At 52.8% G+C, this 14,319-nt stretch overlaps 1 protein-coding gene across 1 annotated transcript in view; it reads right to left on the bottom strand.

Moving 5' to 3' along the window:
• The window catches only part of LOC104852000 (1-phosphatidylinositol 4,5-bisphosphate phosphodiesterase gamma-2), a 102,873-nt gene that overhangs the window by 27,313 nt on the left and 61,241 nt on the right, over positions 1-14,319 (bottom strand). The window contains exons 12-17 of the mRNA XM_033757908.1: positions 11,637-11,738; positions 10,599-10,717; positions 8,562-8,647; positions 7,080-7,200; positions 6,441-6,609; positions 594-875 (exon numbers count right to left, since the gene is read on the bottom strand). Coding sequence (XP_033613799.1) covers positions 594-875; positions 6,441-6,609; positions 7,080-7,200; positions 8,562-8,647; positions 10,599-10,717; positions 11,637-11,738 — 879 coding nt within the window. The remainder of the gene's footprint in view (positions 1-593; positions 876-6,440; positions 6,610-7,079; positions 7,201-8,561; positions 8,648-10,598; positions 10,718-11,636; positions 11,739-14,319) is intronic.

Genomic DNA, 14,319 nt, shown 5'->3' with positions numbered 1-14,319 from the left:
AAACATGACCCCATTCTGAATTTCTACTGCATATTTAATTTGCAGCCCTTTATGAAGCATGGGATTATTTAGAGGGCCCTCTCCTATCTTTTCCTATTTCATCGGCTTTTTAAAAGATTTTCCGTAATCTTCAGCCAGTTGGTCTCAAATACTGTTATCTAAAACATTTAATTGCGACCTGATATTTACTTACATGTCAATCATCTTTGTATATTTTTTGTTTTTGTTTTTCTATTCAGGATGCATGAACAGACATATAAAAATGTACTCACACGGATTAGCATGTTAGGCCAAGGGATACGAGAAGGCATTAGAGCTTGAAACGACTTTCACTCATGAAAAACTAAGATTTCCGGGGGAGCTCTCCCAGAGTGGGAGTCACTAGGGACCTGGGACAACCAAGTGATGCGGCCTTCGGGACTGGAAGAATGACATTAGCAAACCAGGTGGTGAAACAGAAACACGGTCTACATGGGCTAGTGGGACCGTACCACGGTTCATTTCCCGACGACGGCGATGACCCAGGGTTACACGGGACGCTCCATGGGGGAGGCGGGCTGGAGCAGGCACGGGAGTTCCAGGAATTCGGATTACAGCGCATAGGAAGTTATTTCAAAGTCAGATATTAAGAATGCCAAAGAGAAAGGTTGATTATGAAGACAAAGCTGGCTCAGTGGCAGCGCCAGGACGCTCACGGGCTCTGCGGCAGGGTCTGCGAGGGGCGGGGAGGTCAGCGTCCACAGCGGGTGTGGGGAGGGACCCGGGCCCACCTGGTCGATGGAGTCCCACATGTACAGTTCACCCTGTTGCTTGTGCTCGTCTTTCTTGTCCTCCACGTTCACGTCCACATCACCTCGGGGGCCCAGCTTCTTATGCTAAGAAAAAGATGCACAAGGCCTCCCTCGAAACCCAGGCTCAGGGTCTTCAAGCCAGCAAGAGCCCACGCACATCAGGCTGCGCGCGGCGTCCACCTCACTTCATACCTCTGTGCCTTTGCACGGTCCTGCCCTTTGTGGGCCCCTCTCTCAGCGCCTGGGGCTCTGCAGCTGGGCCGCCTCCTGGGAGGAGGAGGAGGAGGAGGAGGAGGAGGGGCCCCCCCCAGCCCTCAGAGCACCGGCCGAGCTCACTTCCGGCCCTGCTGCCCTCTGGCTGAGCCCTGCTTTCCCTATCTCTCCAACTTCTGTCTTCTCTGCCAGGCGGGCAGGGACTTGGCCTTTCTCCTGTTGAGTGGCTGTGCTAGGGCAGCGCCTAGCAGGCAGTGAGCGCTCAGTAAGTAGGAAGCAGGCTGTGCAGGGTGGCAGCGGACACACGGGGTTCGGCACAGCAGCCCTGCACTGCCCCGCGAGCTGTGTGACCCTGGGCAGGAGCTGCGCTTTCTGAGCCTCACACACCTCCCCTGTGCGACCGAGGCAGTGAGGACAATGCTCACCCACGCGAGAGCGACAGCTGGGGTCACGGAGTGCGCAGGAAGGAACTCGGCCCCGGAGAGGGCCCTGGGCTCGAATTCAGAGCCAGGTGACAAGCAAGTCTCAGTAACCTGTCCTGGGAAAAGGGGAGATGACAGCCCCACTGCATCCCATAAACCAGGCTGTGAAGAGTAAGGGCCAAGTGGGCAACAGGCCCCGTATGTCCTGTCGGGGACGGGCCCGTGGCACACACAGGGGACACAGTGCTCAGAGGCGGACACCCTTGGGGGGCTGTTTTCTTTGGGAACCAGCTGTGACCTCAGCGGAGCTGTGTGACTTCTCACCCTCAGCATCCACACCAGGGAAGCAGCCTGAGGTGGGCCGGGCTGTCGTCTGGCAGAGTCTGAGGATGCTGAGGTGTCCACCTGCGCCTTGCCCAGTGCACGTGCAGCCCCTGGTGACCCTGACTCCTGCCACTGCCACCCTCCGCCAGAATGGGAAGGGGAGTCACGGGGGACCGGGAATGAGGCACCAGGAGCTTGAACACGGCCGCAGGGCCCTGAGTGAGAGCGGAAGACCGGGAATGTTCCCAGGGCGCTGCTACCGAGAACAGGACGCCACAGATGAGCTGGGAGCGGGAGCAGATGCCACCAGGCCACCCTGAAGCCTCACGGTCCCGAGGCCTGAAGAGCCCAGGCACCCTGAAGAGCTCTTGCCCACCCTACCCTCATCTTGCAGGGAGCGTCCGTGCCCCTCTCAGGCAACTGTACCAGGAGCTGGGCCCCTTGCCCAAATCTCCTGGCACCGATGCCCTCATCCTCCGGGCACCAACACACCCTCCCCTGTGGGCTCGGCCAGAGCCCCATCCCGCTGTCTGTTTCCTGGTGACGTCGGCCCATGAGATCATGGCCTCCTGGATCACAGCGATTTGCCAGTGGATCCTGGTGCTCAGTGAGAGTTCAGGGCATGAGCCGTGTGTTGTCGACACCACAGCCTCGTGTGTGTTATCTCCCCCGACCTGGAAGGGCACCCCCTTCTTGACTGGCACTGTAGTCGGCGTGACCGTGTCCCCTCTCTAAGTCACACGTCGCAGCCTCCTCCTGGGATGGTGTTAGGGTGGGGCCCTCAGTGAGGTGAGCAGGTCGGGGTGCAGACCTCATGAATGGGGTTAGTGCCCTCTAGACAGAGCCCCAGAGAGCCCCGACACCACTTGAGGTCACAGTGCGGGCCCTCAGACTGGACTGAACCGGAACTTTCCAGCCTCCAGAGCGTCGAGCAATCAGTGGGTGGTGGATGAGCCACTTGGCTTTTGTTACAGCGCCTGATGACTACAAAAGTGACTGAGACACACCTGTTCCTCCTCCCTCCTAGCCTGCCCGCTGTCCACTGAGGCCGTGTGGGCCCTTCCCCAAATGGCAGTGGCTCAATACTTCAGACTCCACGGCAGGTCCTGTGACCGAGTTCTCATGACAGACCGCGGAAGGGACATGAACATCTTATGTCCACTTGCTTACCGGAAATGATCGGCCCTAGACACCCAGTTTCACCCCAGATAAGGATAGTTCTCACCATTCTGTGCTCTGCATCTGGGGACGCCACAGACCTTTTCTCAGAAAGTCAGCAATGCATACAATGATGGGGAAGTCAATTATATTGAAATACAATTATGAAGGTACTAATAAAATAATTGCAATATGCTAATCGACATGCTTCCTCATTAATGTCTCAAGTAAGATTCAGAGGCAGATCTAATAACCTCCATAATCCCCAAGTACTGACATGCACAGTGGTATTTTAAGATATCTTCAACAACTACAAATGTGGTATGAAAATATCCCCGACTTCTGCTGACAAGGCCCTCGTGGCTCGCTGCCACCATTCATAATGAAAGGAAATGTTAAGCTTTCCATACAGCTTAATGAAGATAAGATGCAAGCCTTTTCTCGCTGAAGTTCACATCCTCTCCCCACCAAATTCTAACTACAGGTTCTTTGGAGTCTGTGTGAGCCCAGTCGAAACCCCTGCCTTGGGAGAAGTTAATAGCAGGACATGAGGACGCAAGCACCTGAGAATCACCTATGGGCCAGAGCTCAAACTCCTAGAATATTTCCTTTCCTGTGAAAAAAGAAATAAACTCACACCTGCTGTAAACCACTGCAGATCTGATCTCCTCATCCTGATAGTACAAGTTCCCCATTGTTCCCTTGGCTTCCCAAGCCCTGAACAATCAAGTATCTCCCCCATAGCATGAGACAGCAGTCCCATCACCCCATTGCTGCTCAGGACCTCTTTCTGCAACTGTCTCACTCCCATACTAGCCTGGGAGCTGCTGAGGTCAGAAACACTGTGATGGCTTGAGCCTAGATGTCCCCTCAAAGCCTCATTCAGTCTTAGATGAGGCTTTTTCACAGGTGACTGAATCTAGAGTATGTGATGCTGGGATTAAGGGTATGTGATTACTACATAAGTCCACTGATTGGTTTAGCACTGCCCTAATCCCAGTAGGCTAGAGTATAAAAGGGGCAGAAAGATGCTGTTAATGTCTGTGAGGTTGTTTTTGCTACCTTGTGTCCACCATGAACTGTTTCTCCTCTGTAGCGCATGTGTGCTGTGCCACTCTGCCTTGAAGTCATCTGATTGTGGCCTTAAATCTGTACAACCTGTGAGCTACATACCACCCCGACTTTGCATGTGAGGTATTTTGTCTCAGCAGTGAGAAAAGTAAGACAGAATTTGGTACCAGGGAAGTGGAGCTGCTGCTATGACATTACCTGGCCCTATGGCTCAAGAGCCTTTGGAGCTGGCTTGTGGGATGGTCATGAGTTAGTAAAGGTTCAGGGATGCTGGCTGAAAAAGCAGAGCTGGAACACCTTAAGCTGCACTGTATAGGAGATTCTGATGAGAGCTCAGGAGACCAAAAAAAATTGGTAAAGACCAGGCTCAGGGCATTTCTGCTGGGGAGGATTACAATGGCTGTTGGACTTCAGATGATATGTGTTACGCCTTGGCAGAAAGTCTGCATTTTGCTCATGTCTAGAGAGTTTGCCTGAGAGTGAAATTAAGGGTGGTGGACTAATTAATCTGGCAGAAGACATTTCGAGGCAGTCTAATGTTGAGGTGGTAGAATGGCTACTGTGGGGAGCTTTTAATTAGCTTTATGTTGAGAATCAAGATCAAAGAGCCCAGCAGAATGATTTAGAACATTTTGAGATTGGCCAGAAAGGAAGCTACAATAAAGCTGTAGACTAAAAAGAGCAGAGGAGATCTTGAATGCTGAGATGGAATAGAATTGAAAAGATGGCCTGAGGGCATCACAAGAAACAGCAGGACTCTACCCCTTGCAGCTTCACAATTGCAAAAATGGAAGACTTTGCTCTGAGAAGAGCATCCCAGAGCACCATGCTGCAGAACGGCAGCAGCCTAGGGAAATTGTTCCTAAAGATTTGGTTCATAGGCAATCAACCCCCACAGCCAAGAAAGAAGGAAGCCTGGTTGCTTCTCCAGCTGGTGGCAGACCTTGGCATCATCCACATGGTGCAGGTTAGGCACATGCAGAATGCAAAGAGTTGTAGGGTCAGGAAGGCTTCCACCCAGATTTCAGAAGAAGGCTTGGGAGGCCAGGCAGTGTGCCCCTGACAGGGCAGTGTGTGAAGCTCTGAGTGTGAAGCCAGAGGTACAGTGGAGACCCTAGAAGTTTAGAGAAGCCAGGAACATGGGTTATCTGAGGAAAACTGCAAGGAGGGAGCAGAGCTGGCCCGAGAGAGAAGCCATGGGACCTATCTTCACTGGAAGTGCCATGGGGTGGAGCCACCCAAGCCCTTTGGAGTTCACATCTTACCGCAGATTGCCTTGGATGCTGAACATGGAACAACAGCACTTAATGTTTGCCCTGCTGGATTTTGGACTTGGCTTTGGTCCCATTGTTTTGTGGAGGGATTTTTTTGTTTGTTTGTTTATTTGTTTTGGGGTACCGGGGATTGAACTCAGGTGCTTGTGCTTGCGAGGCAGGTGCCAGAACCACTGAGCTAAATCCCCAGCATGATCCCATTGTTTTGTATCCCCCTATTTGTACCTTTTGGAATATTGTAATGTTGTACCATTGAGTGTTAGAAGTGTTTAACTTCCTTTTCATTTGTACTGGGGCTTGCCCCTTAGATTTTGTCTTAACTCTCAGAGGAGACTTTGGACTTGGATTTCTCAGCAGTGCTGCAACTGTTAAAGACTTAGGAGATGGATTAAATGCCTTTTGCCTAAAGGGATGTGCATGAGTCTTTGGGGGGCCAGGGGCAGAATGTTATGGCTTGTGTCTAGTTTTACCCCCAAGCCTCATGCTGTTTTAGATGGGGCTTTTTCAGAAGTGCCTGAACCTAGAATGTGATACTGGCATCAGGGGTGTATGATAACTAAATCAGTGTATTGACTAATCCCAATAGTTTAGATAGAGCATAAAAGGTACAGAAAGACACTGTTGAGGTTCCTTGTTGCTTTGCTACCGTCTGTCCAACATGAACTGTTCCTTCTCTGTGACACCTGTCTGCTGTGCCACCCTGCCTTGGAGCTAGTCAACTATGGACTGAAACCTCTACAAACTGTAAGCCAAGTAAACCTTTCCTCCTTTGATTTTGGTGGATAAGGTGGATGAGGACATAGCATCAAGTTTTCATGAACCTGTTTTTCTGTTGGACAGTACTTGGCAGCAGCATTTGCCATATTTTTTTATCACACTTGGTAAAAATATTCATGAAGAAGAATTTTCATGTTTTAGAAAGTGGCAAGAATGATAGCATAATTGTGTTCAAAGCAAAAGAGTATTTTGAGAGGGACTAATGGCAGTGTGTATTTTACTGTGATTTTTTAAAAATTTAAGTATTCACTATGTATTTCCATCACACCTTGTATTATCCTCCTGAGACCAGAGAGGACGCAGGCACTGGAAGGCTCCATGACCTCTCAAGATCACAGCATCAGTAAGGAAGCAGGACCGGAGCTGGGCCCTGGGCTCGCTGGCACACAGCAGAAGCCCTGCTGTCCTACCTTGATGATGATCTTCTCCCGCAGCTGGCTGGGTGAGGGCAGCTGGTCGGCGCTGGCCTCCGTGGGCTTGGTCAGCAGCAGGTCACCAAGCACCTCCTTGAACACCCTGGCCATGTGCCGCTGCTGCTCCACGCCACAGTGCTCCTCGATGGACAGGATCACCGGGAAGCTGCAGTGGCAGGGTGGTTCATCTGGGGTTGGCCAGGTGCTGTCCCCATGCCCTGCCTGACTGCAAATGCCTGAGCCATGGCACAGTCCAGGGTGGGGGTCGTCCACCTGTCCAGGGAGGGGCATGAGCCCCAGGACTCAGTCTCCACTTACAATCTCCTAAGTGAGGTGCCGAGCATCCAACAAGTCTTTCCAATTAGACATCACAACAGCACCGGTCATTAACGGAGCTGGGTTCCAGCTCAGAGAGGGATCTCAGAACCCACTCTGCTGGGCACTACCAGGAGCACTTAAGAGGCCACTGTCACTCCACAGAGGCCACAGAAAGCCTCTTGCTGGCCCTCGGCAATGACTTTGGCTCAGATGGAGCCGGGGGCTCTAGTGTTTGGGGAGGTGGAAGGTGATGGGCATCTGTCCAACCCCAGCTGCTCTCCCCTTAAATGCAAACCACCCGGAAATCAGCCGACTGACCTCGAGGTGACAAAGGCGTGGTCTCTGATGGCCTGCACGACGTCATCGAACTTGATCTTGGTGGTCCGTGTCCAGCCGTGGTAGATGATGGGCTTCCCGTCGGGCCCGTCCCAGCAGTCCACTAGGGAAGTGCAGCAGCCTCAGCACAGGCAGGCGGGTCCACCCAGCTCCCCGCTCGGTACCAGGATGGGACTCAGGTGGCCACCTTGCGCGTGCATCTCCCTGTGTACACGCCGTCACCGTGCACTGACGCTGCACAACACGTTTCTCCATGAGAAACAAGCGCCAGGACCGCTTTGGTAATCAGATACTTAGGCTCTGTTTTGTGTCATGATTTCAGCTGTTTAAACCTTGGCTTCCCTTTTTTGACCATGGAAAATAGAGAACTGAGAAATGTTTTAAAAGTGTGAATAAAATATTCAAACAAATAAATGGTGGAGAACAATCTGGAGATTTTCAACCCCCAAAGGAAACAGCAGCGGACAGTTGCTCGCTTCGTGTTTGCAGGTTTGCTTTCTCCTGAGGGTAAGAGCACAGATTAGAGAGTGCGTGGAAAAACAGCTGCTTAACTTGGGTGCCACCATGAGCATTTCTGCCCGTGCTGGAGCCTGGCCCATGTTTGTGCGTCTTTTCAGCCAAGTGCATGTGGGTTGGTGTCCCCCAAAGGACCTGTGTCAAAGGCCTGGTCCCTGGGGTGGTGCTTTGGGCAGGGTCCTTCGGGAGTTGGGGCCTCGTGAAAGGTCGTTGGGTCAATGGGGTCATCACATGTCCTTGAAGGGGACTGTGAAAGCCTGGGCTTGCCCTTTTCTCTTTCTCTTCTGCTCCCAGCCCTCGATATAAACAAGTTTGCTCTGCCTTGCTCTCCTGCCATGAAAGCCACACTGGAGACCCAAAACGCTGGGCCCCAGATCCAGCACTGGGAGCCAGAGTAAGTCTTTCATCGTTATAAGCTCACATTGCAGGTATATTACTGCAGTGACAGGAAGCTGACTAATACACCCCTGTGAGCCTTTGGTAATAGGGGGGCTGGAAGGAAAAGAATCGAGGTGGGGATAAGAAGGGAGGATGGCAGCAGGGTCCAGGCACCACCTGGGTGTCCTTCTCATGTTGGTCACAGACCCCCGAGTGCTGGTGCCATGCAGAGCCTGGGCACCCCAGGAACCAGTGCCAAGCCTTGCACACACTAGTTTACCTTCCTCTGAAGACAGGGGGCTGTGGAAGAGGCAGCAGGCCCAGCTTCCCACGCTTCAGGACTCTGGCCACTGCCTGGCTGGGTTTGAGGTTCCTCTCCTTGTCTTAGGGACAGATGTTTCTGGGGAAAAGTCCTTGGCCAATCCCTAAGTCCAGATACCACCAGTATCCGGTCTCCCTTGGCCTGGCCTGCTAACCCCCAAATCCAGGCCTTTTAAACAAAACAGCAAGCAGCTCCAGAGCCCCACACCTCCGCTCGCTGCATTGGCCCCTCTGGCCGAAGCTACTCACGCTCAATGCAGCGGCAGCCCATGCGCAGGCAGCGGATGTACGCTTCTGTGGATGACTCGCTGCGCAGCTGGTCACCTGTGAGGTACCTGAGGGAGACAGGCCAGGGGGTCATGTGGGGAGATGGCCTAGGGAAACTTTGCAGTTCAGGCCCCCAAGGTCCTGAGTTCTTCCTGCTCAGAAAAACCTCAGGCTGGGATCTGGGTCAGACACTGCAATCTCCTGGTCACGCTAGTCACGGGGCACCTGCCAGACATGGCTGGTGACCACCTTGGCCAACCAGGTGTAGGCTCAGGATAGCGCACTCTTTCTAGCAGAACTTGGACAAAGCATGTCAGGAGTGAGGAAACCAGATAAATGAATGAGCCCATGGCTGCTTCCCAGGTCCTAAGTAGAAGCAGAGAGGCTTGTATTGGGCTATCAGGGCTTGAGGCCAGCACAGAAAGGCATTGTCTTAGTTACTCTTCTCACTGCTGGGGTAGAATATCTGACACTCACTAGTTAAAGGAAGAAACGTTTACTTGGATCACAGTTTGTAGAGGTTTGGGCAACATGGAAGAGGGGCACCGCAGAGGAGAAACAGCTCATGGCATGGAAAGCAAAAGCAGCAAGCAGCAAGCCTGCCTCGCCTCTGTCCCATTATGTTCCATTCAGGCTACCCACCTTTTGGTTGGTGCCACTCAGAACTACGCTAACTCCAATCAGTGGACTAATTTAGTACCACACACCGTAATTCAGCATCACACTGTTAATACACATTCACATACCCTAGATCCTGCCACCTCCAGAAGCACTACCTCTGAGTACATGAGGCTTGGGGAGCACATCTAGATACAAGCTGTACCAGGCACCCAGCAACCACAGGTGCGATTATGCCACAAACCCTGTGCACCAAACTGCCAGAAGATACTGGTGTTTTCGCACATGCCTCTGCCCATTGTCCCCTCTGTAAATGTCAGGCTCCTTAAGCATCTCCAAGGTTGGGCAGAATCCACCATTTTAAGACAGAAACTCTTGAAACAATGGACATGGTGAGGAAGAGAGAAACGTGAAATCAGTCTGCCCCTAAAAATGTCTACCTGCCCAGATCCCCACGGACACATGTGCAAGGGCCTTCTCCCAGTCTGGCCTGCGAGGATGCTGGGAGAGCAACAGCCATAGCCTGCTCGCCAAGAACGCATCCTCCCTGCCCTCTAAGGCAGACTAAATATCGGAACCTGGGTACACGTTTTCTTCCCGTCCAGTCTCCCCTCTTCCTTGCAGTCACTGTAATCACATAACCACGTCAATTTGAGCGTGGTGCTCCCTGGTTGGACACATTCACAATGGGCCATGATTTGTATGCCTTGCTGCCCAGTGGCTTGAACCACCAATGGGACATGCATGACTGTACCACTTCTACTGCCAGCAGTGCAAGCTGGCTGGTGGGACAGTCGTGCGCATACCACCACAGGTTCAAGCCCATGGGAACAGGTTAAAAGCTGACAGTGGCTCCTCACTGCCCTGTGACATACAAGCTCCCACCCAAGCTGGCCCTGCAGCCTCCTCCTCTTCTGTGCTGCCTTCCAGCCTTTTAGACTCCTCTTGGCTGCTCCTGCCCCAGGGCCTCTGCACCCTGCTCCTCTCTCTGAAACTCTCCTCCCTCTCTGCCTCGCACCCTGTTCTGCCACCGGCTCCTGCTACTTCAGCCACTCACTCAGTACAGCCTCGTTCACTGCTACCCGCTAGCAGACACCACGAATCTCAGTTCCATGGCTACTTGTGTTGCTTTGCTGTGGCCCCTGTGAGATGCCTACCTCTGAAGAAGCAGGTGGGCTGACTTTCTTTTCAGGGCCACAGAGAAAGGGCTTTTATTCCTTTCATTTCCCTGGAGAAGAGGCTGTGTCCCTGCCCGTTCTACAAGCTTCTGTATTCCCCAGTGTGAAGGAAGTGGCTCACACTGCACCCGTCAAGACAGGGCTTGCCAGGCACTACTATGGGGCACCGGATGCACCATCCCTGGTGCCACCCAACCCAACCCAGGCTCTTGGCAGAACTCACGTGTTATGGGACGAGGAGATCCAGTAATGGGACAAGGGGTTGTTCATGTCCTGCATGTCCACCACATCATGCTTCCTGTCCCAGATGCTGTTTTCTCGGGAAAACAGGTACGTGAGGAACTGAAAGAGTCACAGATGAACTGTGGTGGTGACGGCAGTGATGTCTGCCTCAAGCCACATGGAAGAGGGCAGCACCAGAAGCTACCTGACCTCCAGTGGCCAGGATTTCAGGGTGTCTCAGACCACAGCGAGCTGCACTGACGCATGTTTCAGGGACCTGGACAATCCTTTCCGTTCCTAATGTTTATCCCAAAATACCTGATACTGCAAGGTATCCACTTCCTATGCAGAAGTTTTAGTCAACACTAATGCTGGCATTTGTGGTTCTACCACCCAATGGAAGAAACTGAGCGTTACCCAGAGCACAGCATCAAAGGGCTGAAATTTTCCCACCCCAACTTTGAGCCCCTTGGCAAAAAACTGAGAAGCCCGGCCAGCCGTGGTGGCGCACGCCTGTAATCCCAGCACTTGGGAGGCTGAGGCAGGAGGATCGCTGTGAGTTCGAGACCAGCCTGGGCTACATAGTGAGTTCCAGGTCAGTCTCAGCTACATAATGAGACCCTGTCTCAAAAAACAAACCAAAAAAAAAGCCTGAGTGACCTGGGACCACGTCCTGCTGCCTGGGTGCAGACTCCTGGGGGATGGGGTCCGCACTTCTCTCCATCCCGCTGTCCTCCAAGGTCCAGTGCAGCCATTTCCCCGCCCTCAGGAACCCAGGAACCTGCATTTTCTGTATAAAAGCTTCTCTTTCTCTGGTGGCAGACGTCCTCTAGTGGCCAAATCTAGAACCCCACTCCAGAAATGGCAAGCGAGAAAAAGGCCCAGCTGGGAAAAGCCGAGACCTGGAAAAACCACCCCTGACAGAGCTGGTTAAGGGGCTCTGACATCAACGCCCTCCAAGGAAGGAGCCGGAAATAAACCTCAGAAGACACAGGCTTCTCTGAAACCTGTGCTGTCAGGATGAGAACCCAGCACTCACCTCGTCCACAAACAAGAAGGGTTCGGCGGTCTCCCTCATGGTGTCGTCAATAAACTTGGTCATCTGCTCCCGGACTTTGTTTAGATCCTGAGCCCAAAGCTCCTGAAAATGACAAAGAGAACAAGAAATCACCAAAGAGAAATGGACAAAATTCCTCATCTCTCAGGGTCTATCCAGCTTCAAAGGCCAAACCATCAGCCAGTTGTGAATTCAATGGCCAACAAGTGCCACATACAAAGGCCTCATCCCAGGCATGGCCTGTGCCAGGCATCAGCAGATGTCTCCTGCAGAGGACCGGAGAGTATCTCAAGGAACCTATGCAGCCCTGCGTGGTGGAGCCCAGACATGGGCAAAGGGCCACGGCTGGGTTCCAGTAAAACTTTATTTACAGACACAGTGGGCACCCTGGGCCATGGGCTATGGCTTACCCACTCCTCCTCCATGCCAGCTCATGACGCGTGTAAGCACCAGGCAGGACAGCAGTTACATCAGCCTGCCAGGGTCACTTGCCTGGCCTCCCTTCTCACCAGGGCTGCCCTGTCAAGTTACATGACTTCGTTGTGCCTCCTCAGCCTTGAAACAGCAGTCACAGTATTTACTTACTGCGCAAGGCCTCTGCAGGGGGCTATGTGACATAAGGCCATGTGCTTAACAGAGCACCTGGTACACAGAAAGCTCTCAAATCATGGCAGTGGGTATGAACAACCCTCCTCCTCCTACCACCTACAAGTCATTGTCACTGTCATTTTAGAGATGAGGACACAGTGCCACAGCACCCCACATAACACCCCAAGTTCACCGAGCTCTTCAGTAGCAGAGTCAGAGCTCCAAATAAGTAAACTTTGGAAAATAGGCACAAAATCTCAGCAGATGTTCTCTTGTAGCCAGGCATGGTGGTGCGTGCTTGTAATCAGAGGACTCTGAGAGGCTGAGGCAGGAGAATCACAAGTTCAAACCCATCCTTGGTGACTTTGTGTACCCGCTCTCGAAAGGAAAAAATTTAAAAAGGGATGTGAACGTAGCTCAGTGCAAAGGCTACTGAAAAATAAAAAAGGCTGTCCTTGCAAGGGGGTCAGCCCACTAAAGCTGTTCACTGATAACGTTCCAAAGTGATATCTGGAAGCCCCTCACAAAAAAAGAACACAAAACAACATGACTTTATTATCTTCCTCTCTGTACCCTGCAATCCCACGCCTCCTTAGGAAACGTGGGTGAAACAGGATACACAGACTCAACTTTGACTGATGCTTCCTCAGTGTCAAATGCTCAAAAGCCTCTCTCCTGGATAACAAAAGCTAATGTGCTGCCAGCTGCGTGTGTGGCTGGGTGGGAGGGGTCCGATGAGGATGCAGGGAAGAATAAAAACCCGAGGACAGCCACCCACGGGCGGTGAGGACCGGCCTCGGACACCAGAGGTACAAAACCACCCTGGACCTTGCGGTTGACTTGCAAAACTGCCTGGGTCAGGGACACAAGGCAGCCAGCAGGCCAGGAACCGTGACTGGCCTTGGTTCCAGCGGCGTTAACATCTCTGAATATGCCAAGAGGAAATTCAAATTGTAGGGTATTCAGTGGAAACACCTTCCCTGACCCAAGGGTCCCAAACAGCCTGGACACGCCCTCCTCCCCGCCGGCGTAAGCTCTCGCCTTTATTAAAAAGCACAGGCTCTTGGCTAACACAACCTGGGCTGTGCGTAACGAAGCCTTCTGCCCAAAGGAGACTGAAGCTCTGTTCAATACCCCAGGGGTGAAAAGGCCTCCGCGTGGGGGTGTGGCTGTGCCAGGCAGCTGTGACGACGGAGATGACAATCATGACGGAAGGGAGAATAACGGGATGCAGTCAGCTCTGGCTCTGACTGCACCCGGCCCTGCGCTGACCCTTCTCAGCGCCTCTTCTCCCTTCCACCAACAGGCCCAGGGATGATGAGGTTGAGTCCAAACCCGGCCCTCAGCTCCAGAGCCCGTCTTAGCCTCTCACTTGCCCACCCAGGGCTGTGTGTGGTGTTTACCAGTCGGCCAGAAACCCAGGCTGGTTCCAAGTGCTCACTGCTGTTACGGTGCCGCCATCATTTCCTCCTCAGAAGAAGTGCCCAAGGGGCAGCCACTTGATTCTGATTTTGGAGTGGGTGGCTTTTTGTTTATTTTTTATTTACTTCTTTATTCATTTTTGCAACACTGGGGCCTGAACCCAGGGCCTTCATACTAAGCAACATCCCTGGCCCTTTTCATCTTGAAATAGGATCTCGTCACCAAGTTACACAGGCTGGGCTCAAACGTGTGATGCTCCCGTTTGGTCTCCCAGAGAGCTCAGATTACAGGCGAGGGCCACCGGGCGGGGTCGAGGGCAGCCACTTAATCAAATTACACACTTGTTTTCTTAAAGTTTGCCTTGTAATCGCAGAGAGCCAAAGTGCTTTCTGGAAGAGTACTGATCTGCAGACGAGGGCTGCGATGGCCGTTCCCCTTGAGCACCCGCCACCCCAAAGGGCACAGAGATGCTCAGGGGCTGCCCCGGTCTTCTCTCAGGCCCCCTGACACGGCCGCCCAGTTGGGGGGACTGTGATTCTCTCTGGAATAAAGTTCCTCGCCACGAGAGGGCGCCAAATCTTCTGTCGGGCCCGCCGGCAGGCGGCGCGCTGGGAGCGAGGCTGCCGCTTTCCCGGAAGGCGACAGACGCGACAGC

Source organism: Fukomys damarensis, unplaced genomic scaffold, assembly GCF_012274545.1.
Source record: "Fukomys damarensis isolate Sample0158 unplaced genomic scaffold, DMR_v1.0_HiC HiC_scaffold_32, whole genome shotgun sequence".
NCBI lineage: Eukaryota > Metazoa > Chordata > Mammalia > Rodentia > Bathyergidae > Fukomys > Fukomys damarensis.
Note: the sequence above shows the minus strand (reverse complement) of the source record. Positions and strands in the feature narration are given on the sequence as shown.